The sequence below is a fragment of the Vanrija pseudolonga genome, chromosome 6, assembly GCF_020906515.1.
Source record: "Vanrija pseudolonga chromosome 6, complete sequence".
Taxonomy (NCBI): Eukaryota; Fungi; Basidiomycota; class Tremellomycetes; order Trichosporonales; family Trichosporonaceae; genus Vanrija; species Vanrija pseudolonga.
Genome location: NC_085854.1, coordinates 2,014,811 through 2,034,451, shown reverse-complemented (window position 1 = coordinate 2,034,451; position 19,641 = coordinate 2,014,811). Strand labels below are relative to the sequence as shown.

The 19,641-nt window shown below is 62.6% G+C and overlaps 11 protein-coding genes across 11 annotated transcripts; 6 read left to right on the top strand and 5 right to left on the bottom strand.

The window, feature by feature from the left end:
- Positions 1–112: 112 nt before the first annotated feature.
- LOC62_06G008580 (uncharacterized protein) lies at positions 113–2,150 on the bottom strand (the record flags this gene model as incomplete). Its single annotated transcript, XM_062775122.1, has 3 exons — positions 113–161; positions 200–1,033; positions 1,264–2,150. The coding sequence occupies 3 exons, from the start codon at positions 2,148–2,150 to the stop codon at positions 113–115; spliced, it is 1,770 nt and encodes a 589-aa protein (XP_062631106.1).
- A 513-nt stretch (positions 2,151–2,663) lies between these two features.
- LOC62_06G008579 (uncharacterized protein) lies at positions 2,664–3,136 on the top strand (the record flags this gene model as incomplete). The annotated part of the gene is made up of 2 exons (XM_062775121.1): positions 2,664–2,753; positions 2,789–3,136. 2 exons carry the CDS (start codon positions 2,664–2,666, stop codon positions 3,134–3,136), a joined length of 438 nt encoding a protein of 145 aa, XP_062631105.1.
- Positions 3,137–3,600: 464 nt separating this feature from the next.
- Positions 3,601–4,184, top strand: LOC62_06G008578 (uncharacterized protein; the record flags this gene model as incomplete). Its single annotated transcript, XM_062775120.1, has 2 exons — positions 3,601–3,804; positions 3,849–4,184. 2 exons carry the CDS (start codon positions 3,601–3,603, stop codon positions 4,182–4,184), a joined length of 540 nt encoding a protein of 179 aa, XP_062631104.1.
- A 176-nt stretch (positions 4,185–4,360) lies between these two features.
- Positions 4,361–5,171, bottom strand: LOC62_06G008577 (uncharacterized protein; the record flags this gene model as incomplete). The annotated part of the gene is given in 4 exon segments (XM_062775119.1): positions 4,361–4,545; positions 4,584–4,769; positions 4,896–4,988; positions 5,003–5,171. The coding sequence occupies 4 exon segments, from the start codon at positions 5,169–5,171 to the stop codon at positions 4,361–4,363; spliced, it is 633 nt and encodes a 210-aa protein (XP_062631103.1).
- A 1,872-nt stretch (positions 5,172–7,043) lies between these two features.
- LOC62_06G008576 (uncharacterized protein) lies at positions 7,044–7,973 on the top strand (the record flags this gene model as incomplete). Its single annotated transcript, XM_062775118.1, has 3 exons — positions 7,044–7,085; positions 7,123–7,432; positions 7,672–7,973. 3 exons carry the CDS (start codon positions 7,044–7,046, stop codon positions 7,971–7,973), a joined length of 654 nt encoding a protein of 217 aa, XP_062631102.1.
- A 316-nt stretch (positions 7,974–8,289) lies between these two features.
- Positions 8,290–8,638, top strand: LOC62_06G008575 (uncharacterized protein; the record flags this gene model as incomplete). Its single annotated transcript, XM_062775117.1, has 2 exons — positions 8,290–8,301; positions 8,339–8,638. The coding sequence occupies 2 exons, from the start codon at positions 8,290–8,292 to the stop codon at positions 8,636–8,638; spliced, it is 312 nt and encodes a 103-aa protein (XP_062631101.1).
- Positions 8,639–8,669: 31 nt separating this feature from the next.
- nak1 (Serine/threonine-protein kinase nak1) lies at positions 8,670–11,605 on the bottom strand (the record flags this gene model as incomplete). Its single annotated transcript, XM_062775116.1, has 5 exons — positions 11,276–11,605; positions 10,932–11,237; positions 10,785–10,893; positions 10,190–10,746; positions 8,670–10,142 (listed from the first exon to the last, which is right to left on the bottom strand). The coding sequence occupies exons 1-5, from the start codon at positions 11,351–11,353 to the stop codon at positions 8,670–8,672; spliced, it is 2,523 nt and encodes an 840-aa protein (XP_062631100.1). The 5' UTR covers positions 11,354–11,605.
- A 217-nt stretch (positions 11,606–11,822) lies between these two features.
- SPAC23C11.01 (putative protein) lies at positions 11,823–15,227 on the bottom strand. Its single transcript, XM_062775114.1, has 7 exons — positions 15,087–15,227; positions 14,610–15,046; positions 14,382–14,554; positions 14,049–14,343; positions 13,931–14,003; positions 12,166–13,895; positions 11,823–12,124 (listed from the first exon to the last, which is right to left on the bottom strand). The coding sequence occupies exons 1-6, from the start codon at positions 15,175–15,177 to the stop codon at positions 13,762–13,764; spliced, it is 1,203 nt and encodes a 400-aa protein (XP_062631098.1). The 5' UTR covers positions 15,178–15,227; the 3' UTR covers positions 11,823–12,124; positions 12,166–13,761.
- DUS1L (tRNA-dihydrouridine(16/17) synthase [NAD(P)(+)]-like) lies at positions 12,009–13,651 on the top strand (the record flags this gene model as incomplete). The annotated part of the gene is made up of 2 exons (XM_062775115.1): positions 12,009–12,131; positions 12,170–13,651. The coding sequence occupies 2 exons, from the start codon at positions 12,009–12,011 to the stop codon at positions 13,649–13,651; spliced, it is 1,605 nt and encodes a 534-aa protein (XP_062631099.1).
- A 173-nt stretch (positions 15,228–15,400) lies between the features above and the next one.
- SPAC10F6.17c (Protein phosphatase 2Cc) lies at positions 15,401–18,462 on the top strand. Its single transcript, XM_062775113.1, has 6 exons — positions 15,401–16,174; positions 16,309–16,599; positions 16,640–16,926; positions 16,983–17,301; positions 17,376–17,924; positions 17,972–18,462. Exons 1-5 carry the CDS (start codon positions 15,450–15,452, stop codon positions 17,401–17,403), a joined length of 1,650 nt encoding a protein of 549 aa, XP_062631097.1. The 5' UTR covers positions 15,401–15,449; the 3' UTR covers positions 17,404–17,924; positions 17,972–18,462.
- DIP5_8 (Dicarboxylic amino acid permease) lies at positions 17,628–19,491 on the bottom strand (the record flags this gene model as incomplete). The annotated part of the gene is made up of 4 exons (XM_062775112.1): positions 17,628–17,917; positions 17,964–18,562; positions 18,609–19,191; positions 19,284–19,491. The coding sequence occupies 4 exons, from the start codon at positions 19,489–19,491 to the stop codon at positions 17,628–17,630; spliced, it is 1,680 nt and encodes a 559-aa protein (XP_062631096.1).
- Positions 19,492–19,641: the final 150 nt, after the last annotated feature.

Here is a 19,641-nt window from a genome sequence, read left to right as displayed (position 1 = left end):
GCGTTGTGGCCTCTAGACGCTAGAAGAGAGACGCACAGCGCCCATGTTGTTGTACTACTACGAATGTATGCCTGCCATACTCAACTACCGTACACCTCCTCGCCGCGACCCGTCAATCCCAGCCGAGGAGCGCCCCGCTCGCAGGTAACTCTGGGAACAGACTGGACATGAGCCCGGCCCACCCCCACCAGCAACTCACTTTCTCAATGCAATGTGGTACGCGGCGAGCTTGCCCTGTGCCCTGTCGCAGAAGAGCTGCCCCGCGCTTGGTGGACACTGAGTGTAAGACCATGGCTTGTCGAGGAGCTGCCGTTCGAGTTCCTCGAGCCAGCGGTCAACCTCAGCCTGGGTCCGGTCTTGGATCCATCGCCAGGGGAAGCCTGGGTTGGAAGACGCGTTTGGAAGGACGCCGCGCCCGCGCAGGCCAAGCATCAGGCTTCGAATCAGGCTGTCGACGACTGCCCGCCACGTCGCGACCTGGCTCATGGCGGTTGGGTGCTCGTCGAGGAAGATCTTGACCCACTCGCCCTGGGCCTCGAGCCGGTGGAGGGCCGTGAGGCGCGCACAGTCCGCGAGGTCGATGTCGAGGTCGTGCGTGCGCAGCGTATGGGCCATGACGAGTCGCTCAAAGCAAGCGTGTCCATTGTCCCATATTGAATCCGGTGGGGTCTGCTGCCAGAGGGTGGTTGCCACGACGGGCAGGTCATACGCGTCGGCCATGTCCAGGAGGCTGCCGACCGTCTCGCGGTCCGGTGGCCACTGGAACCGATGTTCTGGCCCATAAGCACCTGACACGACATGAAGAGCCAGCGTTAATGCTGGCGACGTGGCCATGGCCAAAGGGATCACATTGTCGCCTTCTGCGGCGGGGAGGCCTGCCAGGTCGTTGAAGAAGGATGAGACGCGTGCCAGAGCTGCGAGATCGTAGTAGAAGTGCAGCCCGTCGTCCGCCTGCAAGACGATGTCGGTCGGCGGCGCGGCGAAATCTGGGTGGAAGGCCCTGCCGCCAATGTTGACTGCGTTGGCCATGGAACTGAAGGTAGTGCATTGGAGAAGAGTAAAGGATGGCTAGGTATTGTTGACAGAGTACAAGGACGGAGGAGGAGCCAGTCAGGGAACCGTGGCGCCTTCCTTTGGCTATCGCCGGTATGACTACAACGTCTTGACCCAGCTTTGGCGGCCTGTGCGATCAATCTGCCATCGGGGCAAGCGGGTCCCCGGGACGCGTCTGGGGTGTCAGTACTGCGCGGCCAGTCGACTCACGTCTCCACCTCGCGATAGAAGTTGTCCAGGTGGAGCATGAGGCACGCACGGAACTTGCTACCTGCCACCCGGGGGCAGGCAAGGCGATTGGTGACGTTGGCAGTGAGCTGGTCCGTGAGGCGGTCGACCCAGTCGTCCATCTCAGCCCTGCTCCAGTGGCCAGTCTTCCAGTCCCACCGGCGGCACTCGGGGTATCTGCGACGGTGCCAGCCCCAGCTGTAGAAACGGCGGATCTCGTCACTGAAGAAGCAGCGCGAGCATGCCATCTGCGTCGCTGGGATACGGAGCTTGTTCATGGACTCCTCGACCAACTTCTCGAACGCGCGGCGCCAGTCGTTGACGTAGTGAAGTGCTTGGGGAAACTGGTGCAGTGCGTGGACGATCGTCTGCTCCTGGTCCTCGAGGCGGTGGAGCGCGGTGGATCGTGCGATGGTGCAGATGCCCTGCACACCCTCGGCGGCGGCCCAGATGACCCGCTCGTAGCATACCGGCGCTGACGTCAGGGGGTCGGGGGGTAGGGTGGCGGTGATGAGGGCCTCAGAGACGAGGGGGAGGTCGTAAGCGTCGATGATGACCGAGAGGTTCTTGAGGGTCTCGCGGCTCGGCCACTTGAGGTGAGGTGGGGTCGTCGCGCCGACGTGACGCGCCGCGACGAGCTTGAGGGCCAGCGATAGCGCTTCGCTGTGGGCCGAGTACAGCGGGATGACATTGTCGCCCTGCGGCGTCGGGAAGGTGGCAATGTCCCGGAAGAAGGTGGAGACGGGTATGAGCATCTCGAGGGGGAAGTAGAAGTAGACGCCATCGCTCGACTTGAGGATGGGGGTGCTTGGCGGGTGGGTGAAGTCGGGATGGAAGTGCCGGAGTCTGCGCGTAGCGCGTATGCGCATCATGCTTGCGGTGGACAAGAGACTGGGAGTTGGTGGGAGAAGAGTATGTAGGATGGAGGAAGACGAGGTGAGGTTGATACCTGCACTTATACCCTGTCCAGTGGGTGGCGATTGTCGGCGGCGGTGTACTTTGTAAACAGGTCAACAGAGGCGCGTTGTGACCAGGCCACACTGGGCAACATGTGAACTCCACACTGGGGGAATCGACATTGTCGTTCCCCTTGTGGTCATGCTGAGCATGTTTGAGGAGCGTGTAGAGCACCCCTAGTCTCGCCCACACCACCTCCTCCACCTGTCGCCTGTTCCACCTCCACCCCTCCTCAGTCGTCATGTGGCAAGTGGACGCACGCGCCCTCCCCTGCCCATCACTCCGTTGTTGACATCGGCAGTGGCACCGGCATCAGCCACACCATCACTTCAATCATTCAACATGGCAGAAGTGTCTATAAGTGGGCGTGTAGCCAAGTCTTCCAATCTACATACACATCCACCCACCCAACCACCCAACGCAACATGGGCGACACGCCGCCCCCGACGCCCCTCACGCCGACGGCCCCCACGCCCACGGCGGACCCCACCCCCACGACCACCCAGAAAGACAAGGTCCGTCAACCCACCCCTCACACAGCTGACGGCAGTTCATCAACACGGTCAAGGCGACCCCGGACGACCAATTCGAGCGCGAGCTCGCCACGGGGACCAAGATGGCCGACGACGTCGCGCGTCTCGGGCCAGGCGCGCGCCCGCTCGCAATGTCGCTCGACGAGATGGCCCTGCTCCTAGAGCACCGCATCGCCATGGTCCGCGATGGCGGAGAGGAAGACTGCGCAGCATACCTCGACTATGCGGCCCGCCTCGGCGACGACCTCCTCGCCCTCGTCGTGGAGCGCATGGACCGCCCGCGCGTGGCTGGCCTCACGGTCGTCGAGGTCGCCCTGCTCAAGCATAATTTGCGTAGCATGTTCAACCGGCGTCAGTCGATGTAGTTTGGAGGGTGGAGTCGTCTCGTCCTCGGTATCCCATGCAGTTGTTTGTCGTCGACGTTGAGTGATGGGAGCCAAAATGAACAGACCTTTGTGATAGGAGTTTTCGCATTTTCTCCATTTTCGTATCTTTTTGGAAGCATGACCTACGCGAGGCAACGATCGACAGCGTATGGCTGCATCGACCCCAAACAACAGATTCTGGCACCAACCGTCACTCGAGTGCGAGCATGGTTCCCCTCGCACCGACGCCTTGCCCCAGTCCACCCTTGCAACAGATACGTTTCACCCGCCCTGGCCACCGCCACAACCGGCGGTGCGCACACTCTTCCCCAGTTCATTGTTACGCGGCACGCTGTCGTCGTCCGTAGCAATAGTCAGAAGTGATAAAGGTCGCTCTCTCATGCAGCTCAACATACCTTCACTGCCTACCCCACCGACCTCCCCCCTCAGCCAGTCCCTCAACCATGAACGTCGACACCAACAACCTTGCCACCATGGACCTCAATACCCACACCGACACCTTGGCCATTATGAACACCAACACCGACGACAACGCCCAGTCCACCGCCTGGGCTACGAGCACCGAAACCGACACCGACACCGACACCAACGCCCCGGCCCCCTCAGCCGCCTCGGCCGCCTCCACCGCCGCAGAGAGGAAGAGCAAGGTAATCCCACCATCCCGCTCCACCCCCTCCTGACACTCCCGCAGTACATCTCCGAGCTCAGCCGCCGGTCCCCCACCCAAGTCTCCAACATGCTCACCCTCAGCGATAAGCTCAAGGCCGACCTGCACGCGCTCGGCCCGAACGCGAACTACCTCGCCCTCGGGTTCGACGAGATGGCGCTCCTCCTCGCTTTCAGGATGGTGATGGAGGGCACGCCTGCCGACCCGAACGGCGCAGAGCTCCAAGCCTACATCGACCGCCTTGGCGGCCTGCTCCCGTTCGTCGAGACCGAGGACGCCATGACCAAGGCCATCTTGGATCTTGTCCATCTTTCGACGGAGGTGCTCAAGCTGGGCATGCTGGCCGGGGTAGCTGCGTAGTGGCCCGCTGAGATGAATTATGGTTTAGTCTGTCGCTCGGTGAAGATGCAGATCGTGGTCGAAGTTGCGCGGGATAGGGTGGTTTGCATGGTAGCCTTACGGGTGCACCTCAAGAGCAATGGTCACCCCCCGCCCAGCTGAGATTATGACCATGAACGTGTATCGGCCGGTCACTGCTACAAGGCACAGATGGCCGCAACACACACTACTGCACCGATGGCAGTGATGAGCCCGGACGAAGGCCGATTGTGCACGGCCTGGCTGCTACGGGTGGGCGATGCAAGCTTGTTGGGACCCTTGGGGAGACTTGGGTCGATAGTGGTCGTATTACGAATCTCAAACAGTTCGGAGACGGCGAGAGCTTTGCGGGTCAGTGTATCATACTGTGGCATGTCTCACGTTTGCCATACGCCGGCGGGTCCAACCGAGACGCGCTACTGTTGCCAAGGTAAATCGAGAGGAAGTATCCGGAGCCGGGGCGGCCGCCCAAAAGCTCAGGTCGGAACAGTTGGTACTGGCACCATGTCTGGTCCTTTGGCCAGTCTTTGTTGGTGGTTGGGTTCCTTGCGTTCGGCTGCAGGGCGGCTGGGAGTCGCGTCAGCGTGTCTGCTGCAGCACCGTGAGGGTTAGGTGGCGCACGTACTGTCGTTGTATTCCACCCATTGATAGAACACTTGCGGACTGTTCACGTTCTGGAGGTAAATCACCCACGGGTCCGCCGTCGTGTTCGGCCGGCTGAAGATGATGGGCCAGTCACGATAATACGGGTAGGACCCTTGGGCATTGTCAGCGCGCGCGTGAGAGCTGAGGTTGCTCACAGTAGTTGCTGGCCTTGGGGTACAGGATTGTCGCGTTATTATCGGTGTTGAACGTGCCGTTGAAGGGGGCAGGAATCTCCGTGCGGTTGGCGGCGGCAGTCGAGTTCGATTGCGCCCAGGCCGTGGTAGCCAGCAATAGCGGCGCGAGGATTGTCGGCAAGATGAGCATGGTGACAGACAAGTGGTCGGGTCAGGGGAGGGGAGGGGGGATGCATGGTGCTGCTCGCGTCCACGCGTCCATTTATTATGCGCTTAAGCATATCCCACCGACACTGGCTGGGGGCAGTGTTGACGAGACAAAACAAGGCGGAGCAAGGCAGTGAGGGGCTAGTCTGTGTGCCTTACGACGGACGCCGGCTGGCCCAGGTGAGTGAGACCCGAGGCTACGGCGCTGTATGCATGTAGCTTGTGTTGTGTGGGCCAAGACAACACTAGCACGTCGCACGGCGCGGCGCCTGTGTGCTTGCGTGCCGCTGGCCGTGTGCCTTGCAGCGCGGAAGAGCCGTCCCCTCGCAACGAGTCGACTGCGGAATGCGAGAAAGTCGGAGGTGGTGGTGCAGAGTTTGCGCGGAAACCGAGGTTTCGGACACACGGTCGGGTGGGCGGTGTGTGTACCCTGCAAACCTTGAGTCACCGCACCGTCCTTCACTCTGCTTGTGTTCACCTGGCGGTAGGCATGCTAGGTATGAGGCCCGCCCCACGGCGCGGCCCAAAGGTGTGCTGGGTGGTAACACCGCTGATTCTGAGGGCTGGGTCTTTGGCCTGACCCTTGGCGCCGATGAAGCAGAGTCTGAGTCTTCCGTGCCACGCGAGCTACGATGATAAAACCGACTTCTCGCGAGCCTGGCAAGACGTACGACTGGTAGCGAAGTTGTTAACACGACCGAACTGCCGACAATGTAGCAGGGTTCGATTTCCGGTGGGGCATGTCATTACACGATATGTCTGTCGCGGCCCGGTTGGCTGTCCAAGCAGGTACCGTTTAGAAGGGAGTTCCTCAGCGTAGCCCGTCTCACACCGATCTTTTGCATGTCTGGACATGATCTGCGACGACGACGGCCATCCCCACGACGCCTGTTCGATTCCACGTCACGCCGCCAAAAGTCATTCGAGGAGCGCCACACTCGCCCATCTTCCATGCCACCCAGGTGCTGCCCCATTGTCCCCTCGAAGACTGTTCGCTGGATTGGGGACGACACGTACCCCTCGCCCCGTCTTGGAAGGATATAAAGCGTGGCCCCCAACTCGTCAACCAACACCGCCCCTCCTTTCCAGCTCACCCCACTCTCAACTGAAATGGCAGAACTCACCGAAGGCAAGTCCGGTCTTGTCAGCGCCGGACTAACCCGCAGACCAGCGGCGCGACCTCGACCTAGTGGCAGATCAGCGGACGACGCTCGCGAACCTCGGCCTAAACGCCGCCACGATCCCCTTGCGCTTCACCGAGATCATGCTCATCCTCGAGATCCGCGTGGCCGAGCTCAGCATGGAGCGCCCGCACTCCGCCCACTGCCTACAAGACTTCACCATGCGCCTTCCCCGCCCCGTACTGCGCTCCGCCCTGGCCAGCCTCAACACCTCGACCTATACGAAGCGTGTCGGCACGCTTATCAAAGAGCATATCCTTGATCTTGACCGCCAGGTTGCTCGGGAGGCGGCTGGGTCGTCGTCGTCGACAGAGGCCTCTCATGGCTCGTCACAGCCGCCGCAGTGGTCTGATGATGACTCTCCTTCTGGTGTGGATTCTCCTTCTGATGGGAATTCTTTTTCTGATGAGTTTTTCCTTCATCCTTGAATACAAGAATATGCATTCGTAGCCAAACTGTGTTCGGTGAGAGGGTCTCTCGCGCCTTCTTCGAGTGCCACACAGAAGTGGCGGTCGAGAATCATGGCCGCCACGCCATTGTCAGCCAAGCCTTAGATGTGCACAGGAAACGACCACCCTTCTCTCGCCCCGTGTGTATCTGCAAGAGATATATACACCGGCGCCTCAGGTCCAGGCCATCATCCGCACGTCTTCCCAACCCTTGACCTCCCCAAAATGCCCACCCCAGACGACGACTTCAAGGCCGCGCTCGAGAAGGTACCTTTCCCGCCACGGCGCCACTAACCCCCACCAGAAGGTCGCCGAAAACCAGCGCGACCTGAAGATAATCAGCGCCCAGCGGGACGAGCTCCGCACCCTCGGCCCCGGGTCGTGCGTCATGTGCGTCACGGGCGCCGAGGTGCTCCACCTGCTGCAGGCCAAGCTGGCCGCGTTTGACGCGTCGCGCAGCTGCGCGCACACCCTGGCCGACCTCACGGGCTTCTGCGCACGCCTGCCCCCCGACGTGCTGTACGATGCCCTCGGCGCTGTGCGTACCGCCGGCTTGTCGGACGTGACGCTCAGAATGGTGGCTGAGGCGCGCGCGCACGCGGAAAAAGAGCTGCGTGAGGGCCAAGGAGGCGGTGCCACATGAGCAGGAGCTAGGCGCGGAAGGCGCGGGCCCCTGCACGTCCTCGTGTCCTTTCAGTCAGTCCACAATGCTCGCACAGGCCATCACAAAACACATGCACATACTAAACTTCGCACCCCTCCACCCACCACCAGAACTCACCCCCACAATGCAAGACTTCCAAGCCCTACTCGAGAAAGTACCTCCCCACACGCGCAAGCTGACGCCAGACAGTAGCGGACAACAAGCGCTCCCTAGCCACACTCGACAGCCAGAGGGCGCAGCTCGCACGTCTCGGGGAGGGGGCATGCGTGCTCTGTCTCACGCTTGCCGAGGTCACTCTACTGCTCGACGCCAAAGTCGCGTCGTTCGACGCGTCGCCCACGTCGGCGGACGCGCGTGCCGCCTTGGAGGACTTTTGTGCAAGACTGCCCAGGCAGCTGCTGCACGACGCGTTGCAGAAGATACGCACGTACCCCCTTGGCCTGGTCACGCTGCAGGTGCTCCGCGACTGCCAGGGGAAGGCGACGGAGTAGGCCATGCAGGCTCTGGCCGCAAGGACTAGGACGAGGATGTCTTGCTGTTCCAAATGCGTCTACTTATGCCCGCCCCCGCCCCTGTGACCTCTCGTCGCAGTCCCGCCACCGCCACCGCCGCCGCCGCCGCCGCTAACACGAGGCAGATCCGGCGTCGTGTCGAGCGAGACATGCGTGGGCGCGTGGGCACTGCTGGAAGTGGTACATAGTACATCTGTGTGGCCTCATCGCTGGATATATACTGCCATCTGGGTACTTCATAGCCCCCTCGACCATCCTTCGACAACCTCTCCACTCAACCCCCCCCCACCTCGCGATGGACTTCAGTGTACGTTTCCCCACTCTGCCCCGCTCACCCACTCCAGCTATCTCCGTTCAGCAGTATCCAGGAGGAGACCGAGGCCCGCCTCGCTGAGAAGCGCCAGGACCTCGCCATGCTCGGCCCGCACATGCGCTTCATCGCTGTCGGCCTCGACGACATGGTGGTCCTCCTCTGGTCGAAGCTCAAAAAGGCTGCCTCTGACGAGAAGGCAGCGGAAGAGCTCGATCGATACCTCACCCGTCTTGGGCCCCACGTCCTCCCGCACGTCCTCGACGCGCTGACGGAGAGCGACCTTTCCCAGCCATCGGCCAAGCAACTGGCCACCATGCAACGGTACCTCTAGCACGCATGCATACACTATAGTACAACAATTATCAAATGAGGTTTGCGGCCGAGCGCGCCGCAAGCCCGCCGGGGTTGACAGGGTGGGCGGGCGGTGGGGGGACAGGGAGGCCCGAGGGAGACGCCGCGCGGATGCTGGGGGCATGCTCGTCGTCGTCGGGGTTGGAGTGCAGGAGGTCGTCCAGACCACGCTCGACAACGTCAAGCCAGCGCCGCAGGTCGTCGACGGTGCTGTCGATTTCGGCTAGCACAGCCGGTGTCTTGTCGAGCCTTGCGAGGTCGAGTGGTCGCGGCGGCGCGAACTGCGTGCCGGGGGGCATGCCGGGCGTGGGCGGTGTGAGCATCGGGAACGAGTTCGACGACACGTTGGAGGTGAACGCTGAATTGGCGTGCACGTGGCCGTGCGTCTGGCGCGCGGCGTGCATCGCCAGTGAGCTGGGGAGATGAGCCGAGCCCGAGCCAGAGTTCTGCCGCTCGTGCTCGCCGCCTGGCGGGATGGCGAGAGGCGACGGCAGCGCGACGAATGGCTTCGGCGCGGTGAGTGTTGATGGTGAAGGTGGGAGGAGGTCGGGGTCGGGGACGGCGGGGGATAGCTTGAGGAGGTCACGCAGGCCCATGCCGCCTGCAAGACCGTTCTCCTCGACGCGGGACCCAGAGCGTGACCGAATCATGCCGACGCCCATCATGTTGGGCGCTCTCGCGGCTTTTGATGGCGAGATGGGGCCTTCGTGGGCAAGTGCAAACTGCTGCTGCGCCGCTTGGTTATGCGTAGCGGCGCGCCCCTCCATGATTGTGGCACTGGCCTGGCGCATCATCGGCGTGCGGCCTTGTGCGAATGGTGGGTTGGGGGCGGCACCGAGACCAAGTGGGCTGTCGCTGAGCGGCGGCATGGTTGATGGAGACTGTGCACGGCGAGGGTCACGGGCGAACTGGGGCGGCGGGGCAGGCTGCTGCTTGTTCGCACCGGTCATGAGCGGGAACTGGAAGCCTCGGAGGCCAGCGGCATCCGAGCCACTCGGTCTCCGGACCCCAGGCGCAGCCCGCGGCATCTCGGGCTGTGAGCGGCTCGTCGGCGCCGAGGCAAACGTGTCGAGGCTGGCCTTGGTGCGGAGAGGAGGACGTGCTAACGGTGTCGGCTGTGACGACTCTTCGCTGCTGCCAATGGTTGAGGTTGTCGCCGTCGGGTTGGACGGGTTCGTGACAATGAACAAGCCGGGTGGCTTACGTTGTCTAACCGTGCCACCGTCATTGTCCCCGTCATCCTTCTTCTCGGCGGCAACAAGCGCACGGAGAGGTGACTTGGGTTCAATGGGCGGCGCAATAGGTGGAACAGGCGGCAATGCTTGCTGGTGGGCAAACGTCGACTGGTGCTGCAGTGTCGACTGGAACGGATCAGAGTCGAGGCTGTCGTCCTGGAACAGGCGACGCAAGGACTCTGGCGGCGGCGCCGGCTTCTGGTCGTCCGAGGGGAGGTCAGAGAGCATGCTCATGCGCGACTTGACAGTCTGGGGCAGGTGTTAGCGACATCTTCGAAGTCTAACACGCTACTCACAAAGCTCCAGTCCTCGCCGCTCATAGTCGCCGAGTCGTCTTCCACTTGTGCGCCGATGCCAGGCTGCAGACTTTGCCGCTGGCCGCCCTGGTCCTTCCAGTTCTTGAACCGGACCATGAGCTCGTTGAGGGGCGTGAGCGGAGCCTTGGCCTGGTTTTTGAGCCACTTCATCTTGCTGAGCTCCTCGGCGCTGGAGCGATCGCTTGGCTCCTCGTTCAGACACGCAACGACAAAGTCGCGCATGTCCTTACTCCAAGTACCACCTTCTAGTCTCGGTGCGCGAAGCTTCTTGTCCCCAAGAATCTTGACGGCGTGCGCCGCGGGCTGACCCGACATTGGTGGCTCGCCGTGCGCCATCTCGAGAAGCGTGATTCCCAGACTCCAGATGTCGGCCTTGACGTCGTAGAGCTTGCCCTGGGTCACCACTTCCGGCGCCATCCAGTACGGCGTGCCGACAAATGTCGAGCGCTTAGAAGTGTTGGACGCGAGAAGGGCAGCGACACCAAAGTCACACAGCAGGATACGGGTCGGGTTCGACGTCAAGAGGATGTTGGCGGCTGCATTGGGTCAGCAACGCCCGGCTGTGTCAACCCACCCTTGATGTCACGGTGAATGATGCCGTTCTTGTGCAAGAATGTGAGCGCCACGAGGACCTCGCGGATGATCAAACAGATGTGCATCTCCTTGAGGGGCTGGGCTCTCGACTGATCGTCAGCACGACATTCCCCCAGGTCTCACTCACCAAAGTGCGGATACTTCCACCTTCCGCATACTCCATAATGATCCACACTCTCGGGCCGTCCATCATACTGCCGTAGTACTTGATGACGTTTGGCATGGGAGTCGCCGCGGCGTTCGGGCCAGTGGCCGCAGCCGAGGCAAAGCTCTTCATTAACTGCTGGAGGAGGGACACTTCCTTTTGGATGTCCTGCACGTCGTCGTCCTCGGTGTCGAGGTTGATGATCTTCAGCGCGACAATGTGGCCTGTTCCGGTATGCTTGCCCTGGTACACTGCGCCGTACGCGCCTTTGCCCACCATCTCGAGTTTCTATACTGTCAGCTGCCCGCCTGGACCATTTCACCCACCTCGTAGATCTGCTCTGGCAGCGCATCTTTAGGCTGCCGCGCAATGGCGCTGAGGTACGCGGTTTCCGTGGGCGACATGGTTGCGTGGTGTGAGTCTTGTTGTTGCGGGCGATTCCAGTCGGCTGCCTCCCCGCGGGGAGGGAGGGTGTTGACAAAGGTCGGTTGAGGAGCGTGGAGAGTGGGCGGGGGGCAGAGCGCTGGGTCTAGTGGTCGGTGCGTAGAGGAGTCGTGGAATCGGCCCGCGATTCGTCGTGTATGGTGGGTCTAGGGGTCTAGGTTGGAGCCGCAGAGACCAGCTGCTGGATGAGATGCGAGCAAGGTCGAGTTGAAAGATGTCGTGTCGACAAGCGGGACGGGGAGGTTGCAGCATCTCAGGCGACCCCGTGCCGCCGCCGACAGCTCGGCCAATTAGGAATTTGTATTCAAGATTGGGCCGCCATTACAGCAACCATCTTAATCACTTCCTAATAGTCACGTGATCCACGGTCGTTGCCCTGGAAAAAAGTCGATGAGCGGCGAGGTTGACCAGGTCGTTATCAGTTGTTGTTGTTGTTGCTGTCGCCATTACTTTACCCAACACACCCAGACTCATCGCCCCACCTAGGCTCTGGCATAGCTCAAAGGCCACCGTCGCCTCACGCTGTCACTCTCTCGCTCCATTTCCGGAGCCCTCGCCCGCGCCACACGCGCCACCCTTCCCCCTACCCGATCCATCAGAACAGCTGCCGCCGCCATGACGGTCAACGCGTTTGAGCGCGTCGAGCCACTGCACGAGAAGCTTGGCGGCTACGACTTCTACAAGAGCATCGGAAGCCCGCAGTATGTCGTCGCACCAATGGTCGACCAGAGCGAGTTGGTGAGTTCCCCCACTTGTGGTTAGTCACTCACCCCAAGGCTTGGCGACTGCTTTCCAAGTCCCCACTTCCAGAGGACATGGCTGGCCCGTCGACCAAGATCACACCCGAGGGCTCGTCCACCACATACACGCGATACGTGGGCGGCGCTCACCTGTCCTACACGCCGATGATCCACTCTATGGTGTTCAACAGCTCGCGCGGGAACGGTGCCGACACGCTCTTCAACCTGTCGACCGACGAGGAGGGGTCGCACGAGACCCTGGTCGGCGTCGAGGGTGGTGACCGCCCGTTGTTCGCCCAGTTCTGCGCCAACGACCCCGAGGTCCTCCTCGAGGCTGCGCTCAAGGTGCAGGACCGCGTCGACGCCGTCGACATCAACCTCGGCTGCCCCCAGGGCATTGCCAAGAAGGGGCACTACGGCAGCTTCCTCCAGGACGAGTGGGAGCTGATCCACTCGCTCATCTCGACGCTCCACAAGAACCTCAAGGTACCTGTCACCGCCAAGTTCCGCGTGTTCCCCGACGTCGAGAAGACGGTGCGCTACGCGCAGATGCTCGAGGCGGCCGGCGCCCAGATCCTCACGTGCCACGGTCGCACGCGCGAGATGAAGGGCCAGCTCACTGGTGTCGCGGACTGGGAGCAGATCGCGGCGGTCAAGAAGGCAGTCAAGGTCCCCGTCTTCGCCAACGGCAATATCCTCTACCGCGAGGACGTGGACGCATGTCTCGAGCAGACCGGCGTCGACGGCGTCATGTCCGCCGAAGGCAACCTGCACAACCCGGCAGTCTTCATGCCTGCCGACCACGAGCACGCGTACACCTCTAGCCTGTTCCTCGCCCGCCGATACCTCGACATTGTCGACTCGCTCGAGACGCCGACCTTGGGATCGGCGGTGAAGGCGCACATGTTCCGCCTGCTCAAGCCAACCCTCGACCGGCACCGCGAAGTGCGCGAGCAGATCACGGCGACGGGCATGGACGAGGACGGACGGACGACGGCCTACCGCGCGCTCCTGGACAAGATCGAGGCGCTGTGTGCGGCCGACGAGCCGAAGCTGTCCGTCAAGGCGAGCACGATCGACAAGGGGACAGGGTACAGGCCCCTTCCTTACTGGGTGTCGCAGCCGTACATCCGCGGCCGGATGGAGGAAATCGCCAAGGGCGAGTTCATGCCCAACAAGCTGGCGACGGCGACCGAGCAGGCGACAAAGCGCCCGGCCAACCACGTCGACTCGTGCAAGGGCACGGCGTGGAAGTGCGGGGCTACCGCCGCTGCCAAGTGCGCGAACACGATGTGTCTCACGCACTGCCGCGCGCACAACGCAGTGCTGGGCGGCATGGACCCCGAGGAGGCGAACAAGCTCGCGCAGGGCGGTGGATTGGTGGGCCAGGGATGTGCCGACCACGAGGAGAAGGTGCTCGCGAGGGAGAAGCGGAAGCGCGAGCAGGCGGTGCTCAAGGGGCAGAAGCGGGCACGTCGGCGCGGCGAGTACGGCACCGAGGCGCTGGAGACGAGATGAGCATTAGGAGATAGATCATTTGTCATTAGAACCTGTTGCATGCACTATTGGTACTGTATATGCGCAGGGGTGCACTTGGGCGCGCGTGCGCGTGTGTGGGTGTTTTGATGCTACTCGACCTTCCATCGTCCAACGCTGCTCTCCGCGTCGTCGTCGGCGTCCAAGAGGAGCTCCAGGCTCCAGACGGCAAGGAAGAGGGTGATGTTGATCCAGCGCCACCATGTTTGGGAGCCGGCGTCGAGGACTGGGGTGAGCGCGGGAGCGGGTAACGGTACTTACGCAACAGGTGGGTGTAGACCGCGATGAGGATGGGCCGGCGGTATGACAGGACAATGGTCGTGATACGCATGTTCTGAGGAGTCAGTGGTGAGGTCGATCGAATCAGCACCACACCCACCGCAGGCTCCTCGCCAAGACTTCTGCCGTCCCAGAAGTTTGGCACGGCGTCCGACTCGCCGTCCCACCCTGTAGACTTGCGAATGACGGGCACGATGCGGGCAGCGAAGTGGAGGACCACAACACGGTAGATGAGCGAGAGCAGGAGATGTGGCGGCAGGGAAAGCGACACATGCCATAACGAGTCGAACAGGTTGCCGTAGGCAATGTGCGCAAGCGTGTTGACGTTGGGCGCCGAAACTGACTTGGGCACAGCCCAATCGTGGCTCAGCCAGCTCGAGCCGTACTGCCGAGGCCTAGGGTGTGAGTAGGTCTGCAGCCGAGAAATACTCACTCCATCGCGCCCTCAGCCGCTGAGATCCACGCCGAGTAGGCCACGTAGAAGAGTACCAGACTCGTCTCGAGCACATTCGTACGCCGGAGCGAGAAGCCGATGAAGCTGAGGAAGAGGGTCGAGGCGAGGACCGCGCCGAGGAGGAAGGCGGGGAACGGGGCGGCGGGGAAGGCCTGGGCGGGGGCGTCAGGGTGTCCACCCGAGTTCGAGTAGCAACGCAGCACTTACCCAGATGATGAGCCACAGACCAGCCGAGTAGACGAGTGCTGCGACGACGAGGCCGACGAGCGAGCGCCATTCCAGTCCCTCCTCCTTCTCGTCGTCATCTGCCCAGCCCTTGCCGACTCGGCCGACGACCTGGATGACCAGCAGCGTCGAGATGCCCTCGAGGAGCGTGAAGAGGGGCGAGACCCATCGGAGGATCGACGCGTACAGGTATGGCAGGACGTTGACGAGGATGTGCCCGGCCGTGTTGCCCGCCTGCGGGGGGTAGAGGTAGTAGTAGAGGGTGAGGAGGACGCAGGCGCCCGAGATGACGGGGGAGAGGAGCGAGAGGAGGAAGATGAGCGGCGCGAGGATCGTGTTCTTGCACAGTAGCCTCAGTGTGCTGTACAGGAAGTGGTGGAGCGTGAAGAGGAGCGAGAGGAGGAGGAACGATGGCGGGCCTAGAGGTAAGCGCTGGACGAAAGTGCCGCCTCGACTCACCTAGCAGGTCGAGCGCCATGGGCAAGGATAGGAAGACCTGGGAGAAGGTGGCCATGCCCCCTATGTAGGCGAGGGCCAGTGAGAGCACCATGGCGATGGGGTGGGTTGATGGTCAAATAATCGATACAAAAGATGTTGAGGTCGATGTTGACGCGCGTTGTTGCTGCTCGGACTCGGCGGCTCCTTCGGCGGCGGCGGCGGCGACTTGTTGGGGGGGTGGAAACAACCGGCGCGCGATCATCTCAGGGGGTGGGTGGAGGCGTCGTGGATGAAATGGCACAACTCGGCGGCGTCGACCCAACTTTGCCCCATAACACTTTGTCAACAACGCTCCTTGTTCATTTCACTCTCTCCTTTCACCCCATGCTCTCAAGGACTCCGACACACGCTCTGCGCGCTGTGCGCCTCGCGCCGCATATGCGTGCCGGCGTGCGCGCCACACCTGTGCGGTTCAGCACGGGGAACTCGGGCAACAAACAGTCGCCGATGACGATCAGGCGTAACGCCATCGTGGCCGGCACGCTGCTCGTCGCGTCGGCCGCGCTGTACTACTACGAGTGGAAGTCCATGGGACTCGCCGGCCCGGAGAAGACGGAGCCCGGGTTCACGGTGACGATCAACACGTCGGCCGGGGTCAAGACGTGGAACTTCCAGCGCAAGCCCGAGGCCGAGCTCGAGGCCATGCTCCACGAGCACGAGGAAACGACCGCCGTCGGACGCAAGGGGAACCCCGTGGTCAAGTGGGACACGAACCACGTCGCGTCGAATGAGCCCTGCGAGGACCGCTCGGCGGGCGACATTGTCCCCCGTGGCCAGGCGAAGGGATGGTGGGTAACCGGCGACGTCGAGGGAAAGGCCAACCACCCGGGACACCGCGACCTTGTCCTCCTCTCAGTCATTGATGGACACGCTGGTGATGCGACGAGCCAGCTGCTGAGCAAGACGCTCCACCCCACTATCGCGCTCTACCTTGCTGGTCTGCAAGCCGGCATCGTCCCCGGCCGCAGCTGGTACGACAAGCTCACCGACGTGCTGACCTGGGCCAAGGTCTGGAGCCCATTGAACGTGTCGCGGGTGCTTCAGACTGCGTGAGTGGGGTGCGGAGGTCGCGGGACGTCGGACCCGGAGGCCGTGGGTGTTGGGACTACTCGACTACCGATGCCCACTAGGCCGACGCCGGCTCGCCTGTTGCCCTGATTCATAACGGTGCTAACGTCCGCAGCTACGTTCAGCTCGATGACAACATCTGTCAGGCGCCTATCCGGCAGCTCCCGTCCCTCCTTGCGGCCGAGGACGCGGTCGAGGCGCGTCAGAAGTTCGTCGCCCTCGCCCAGCCCGCCGCGGCTGGTGCAGTGACCGCTACGGCGTTCGTCGATGCCGAGAACGACGGGTTGTATGTCGCTGTTGCGGGCGACTGCCGTGCCGTGGCGGGGTGGCAGGTGGCCGATGGCAGCTGGCGGTGCGACGTCCTCACTGAGGACCAGATGGGCGAGAACCCGCGGGAAGTGGCGAGGTGAGCTACGACTCCCTTGAAATGCAGCTCACACCCCCAGGATGCGCTCCGAGCACCCGTCGTACGAGGCCGACACGGTCATCCGCAACGGGCGTGTGCAGGGTGGCCTGCAGCCGACCCGCGCTTTCGGCGACGCAGTGTACAAGTGGACGTCGGCGCAGAGCCAGGCCGTCGCCGACGTGTTCCGCGCCGAGGGCGCCAAGCCTCGTGCGTCCCGTCCTTGGAACTTCACCCCGCCGTACGTGACGGCCCGGCCCGAGGTGTCGCACCGGACGCTGCACCAGGGAGAGGAGAAGCTGAAGTTTTTGGTGCTGGCGACGGACGGATGTGAGTAGGCGTGACTGGCCGTGTAGAGCCTGTCACACGGTATTCTGACACCCCAGTGTGGGACCGCATCACGTCTGAAGAAGCCACCCTCCTGATGGCAGCATACATTGCCAACCCGAAGCGCCCGGACGTGGGCAAGAAGACGCTGGCTGAGGAGTTCACGGTCAAGACGACCGAGCCGCGTCCCTACCCTGTCGAGGACCTGCCTGGGAAGGGCAAGCGCACCGACGGCCAGTGGGCGTTCGAGGGTGATGAGAACGCTGCCACGCATCTGATCCGCAACGCGCTCGGCGGCGGCGACCGCAAGCTGCGTGGCGAGCTTCTCAGCTTGCACGGCAAGGTGTCGCGGTATATGCGCGATGACATGACGGTGAAGTGAGTGCGGCGTGGAGGACAACCGTCCTGCAGTGGAGTTTGCCAGCCTTGCTGACCCCCCCCCCCCCCCCCAGCGTCGTCTTCTTTGACGACGAAGAGTAGAGCGTCGGTTGACACATCGGCGCGACACATGCGCCACAGAGCACAATTCATCGGCATTGGCGTAGTATGCATTAGTGGGAAGAGCGGGGGCGCATGGCCAAGGGAAAGGAGGCAGAGAAGAGCCAGCGTTGGCCGAAGCCGAGCACTCATGACCACGAAGAGCTCACCCCCAAACCTCTCCTGAAGAACCTAGTGCATCATTACTGCGGAATAACACAACACGACTAGTCCCAAAGCCACGACACGAAGCGCAACCACCCCTTGGACTTTTCAAGCGGCGGCTCGGGTGTGCGGGCGATGTGCTCGAGCATGCTCTCGAGCGGAATGTCCTGGAGACGGACGGCCTTTGTCCGCCTGATGAGCTTCCACAGGACAAACAGGACCGCAATGACGGCGAGGTCGACATAGGCGGTGATGAAGGTCGACACGGACCAGTTGCCCTTTGTGAAGGCCGAGAAGCCGTTGGTGAGCAGGAGGATGATGCAGAGGGCGAGGGAGGCGGAGGACGAGAAAACTGGGGTGTGGGTTAACGGCCACGCTGGCATCTGGGAGGTACTCACCAGTCCAGCTGTTGTACCACGGCAACTTTGCGGGGTCGATCCGCTGCTTCCTGAAAGCAGCACGCAGGCGGAGGTGGTTGATGAGAATCGCGCTCCACGAGATGAGCACGCCACAGCCGACGACGTTGAGCAGCCAGTAGAACACGGTCAAGGCGGTGCTGGACAGGCTCATGAAGGCGAGGGACGCGAACAGCACGTTGGTCGTAACGGCGACATAGGGCACGCCGTAGCGGTTGGTGCGGAGGAAGACGGCCGGCGCGTGGCGCTTGACCGCGAGGCCGTAGAGGACACGCGAGCCGGCGAGCAGCGCCTGGTTACTGCTGCTCCACGCCGAGGTGATGACCACCGCGTTGACAATGCTAGGCCACACCTTGTTGCCTGCTGCCTGCGCCGCGATCAAAAACGGGGACGTCGCCGCCGTGCCGGCGTCTTCGGCGATACGCGGGTCGTCGGACGGCACGATCATGCCGATGATGAGCACGCTGAGGATGTAGAAGAGGGTGACGCGGACGAAGACGCGCTTGACGGCCTTGGGGATGGCCTGGCGGGGCGACTGGACTTCGGCAGCCGCCATGGCGACGGACTCGACGCCGGAGAAGCTGTACGCTGTCAGCACTGCCACGTCCGCGACGCCGCGCGACCCACGAGAAGACGGAGTAGATGAGCACGCTCCAGAACCCGAGGAACTGGCCCCACGCCCCCTCGGCGATGTAGGGCACGAACGGGCCGGGGTTCTTCCAGTATCTGAACCCGATGCGCTCTACGCCCTTGATCCCGCCGAGGTCCGTGATCAGCCCGTACAGGATGAGCGCGACAATCAGCGCGATCTTGAGCAGCGCGAAGCCGAACTCGAGCTCGCCGAAGAACCGGATGCCAGAGTACGCGACGACCGCGGTGAGTACCATGAAGATGACGATCCACACGCTCGAGTTGAGGTCGGTCCAGTACTGGAACAGCACGCAGATGGCGACGATTTCCGAGGGGATCGACAGCCAGTTCCCGTAGACCAGGTTCCAGCCGAGCGCGAACGACAGCGCGGGGTCGACGAGGATCTCGGCGTGCCGCACAAAGCTGCCCGTCACTGGCATGAAGGCCGACACCTCGCCGATCGCGAACTGCACGCTGCACACGACGAGACCGATGAAGATGTACGCTAGGAGCGCGCCGAGCGGGCCGCCGGTGCTGATGCTGCCGCCGAGGGAGAGGAAGAAGCCGCCGTCGATTGCGCCTGCGCGGTCAGCGAGCGAGCGAGCAACACAGTGAGCCGGGGTCACGACACGGCCAAGTAAGTGGCCGTGCCGCGCCGACCGTGTCACCCACCTGCAAGCGCAATCATTGACAAGTGCCGCTGCCCCAAGCCGCGCTTGAGCCGCCCCTCGGCCTCGGAAAGCACATTGCCGTCGTCGTTGTTATCGCGGATCTTCTCGTCCACGACCGAGTGGGAGGTGGCCGCCTCGATATCATGCCCCGGCGTGATGCCGCTCGCCGCGAGGTGCGGTGCCGTCGCGAGGCCCTTTTCGCCGGCCATCGCGTAGAGTTAGTTAGTGGGCAGTACGATGTCTACATCTGTCTATCTGCCTGATAGATATCCCGGCTGTTGTTGCTCGCTCGCTCGCTCGCTCTGCTCGCCGCGAGCAGCTTGGCAATATGAAAATAATCTTCATGTTCGCCATCAGCC

What these genes read in the sequence shown, in the direction of transcription:
- SPAC23C11.01 (XM_062775114.1), bottom strand. Translation starts at nt 15,177, where the DNA reads ATGGTGCTCTCACTGGCCCTCGCCTACATAGGGGGCATGGCCACCTTC. An exon ending in CATGGCGCTCGACCTGCTAG is followed by an intron (nt 15,047 to 15,086) that starts GTGAGTCGAGGC and finishes GCTTACCTCTAG; the next exon opens with GCCCGCCATCGTTCCTCCTC. An exon ending in GGTCTACACCCACCTGTTGC is followed by an intron (nt 13,896 to 13,930) that starts GTAAGTACCGTT and finishes CGCTCACCCCAG; the next exon opens with TCCTCGACGCCGGCTCCCAA.
- SPAC10F6.17c (XM_062775113.1), top strand. Translation starts at nt 15,450, where the DNA reads ATGCTCTCAAGGACTCCGACACACGCTCTGCGCGCTGTGCGCCTCGCG. An exon ending in TCGCGGGTGCTTCAGACTGC is followed by an intron (nt 16,175 to 16,308) that starts GTGAGTGGGGTG and finishes TAACGTCCGCAG; the next exon opens with CTACGTTCAGCTCGATGACA. An exon ending in GGTGCTGGCGACGGACGGAT is followed by an intron (nt 16,927 to 16,982) that starts GTGAGTAGGCGT and finishes CTGACACCCCAG; the next exon opens with TGTGGGACCGCATCACGTCT.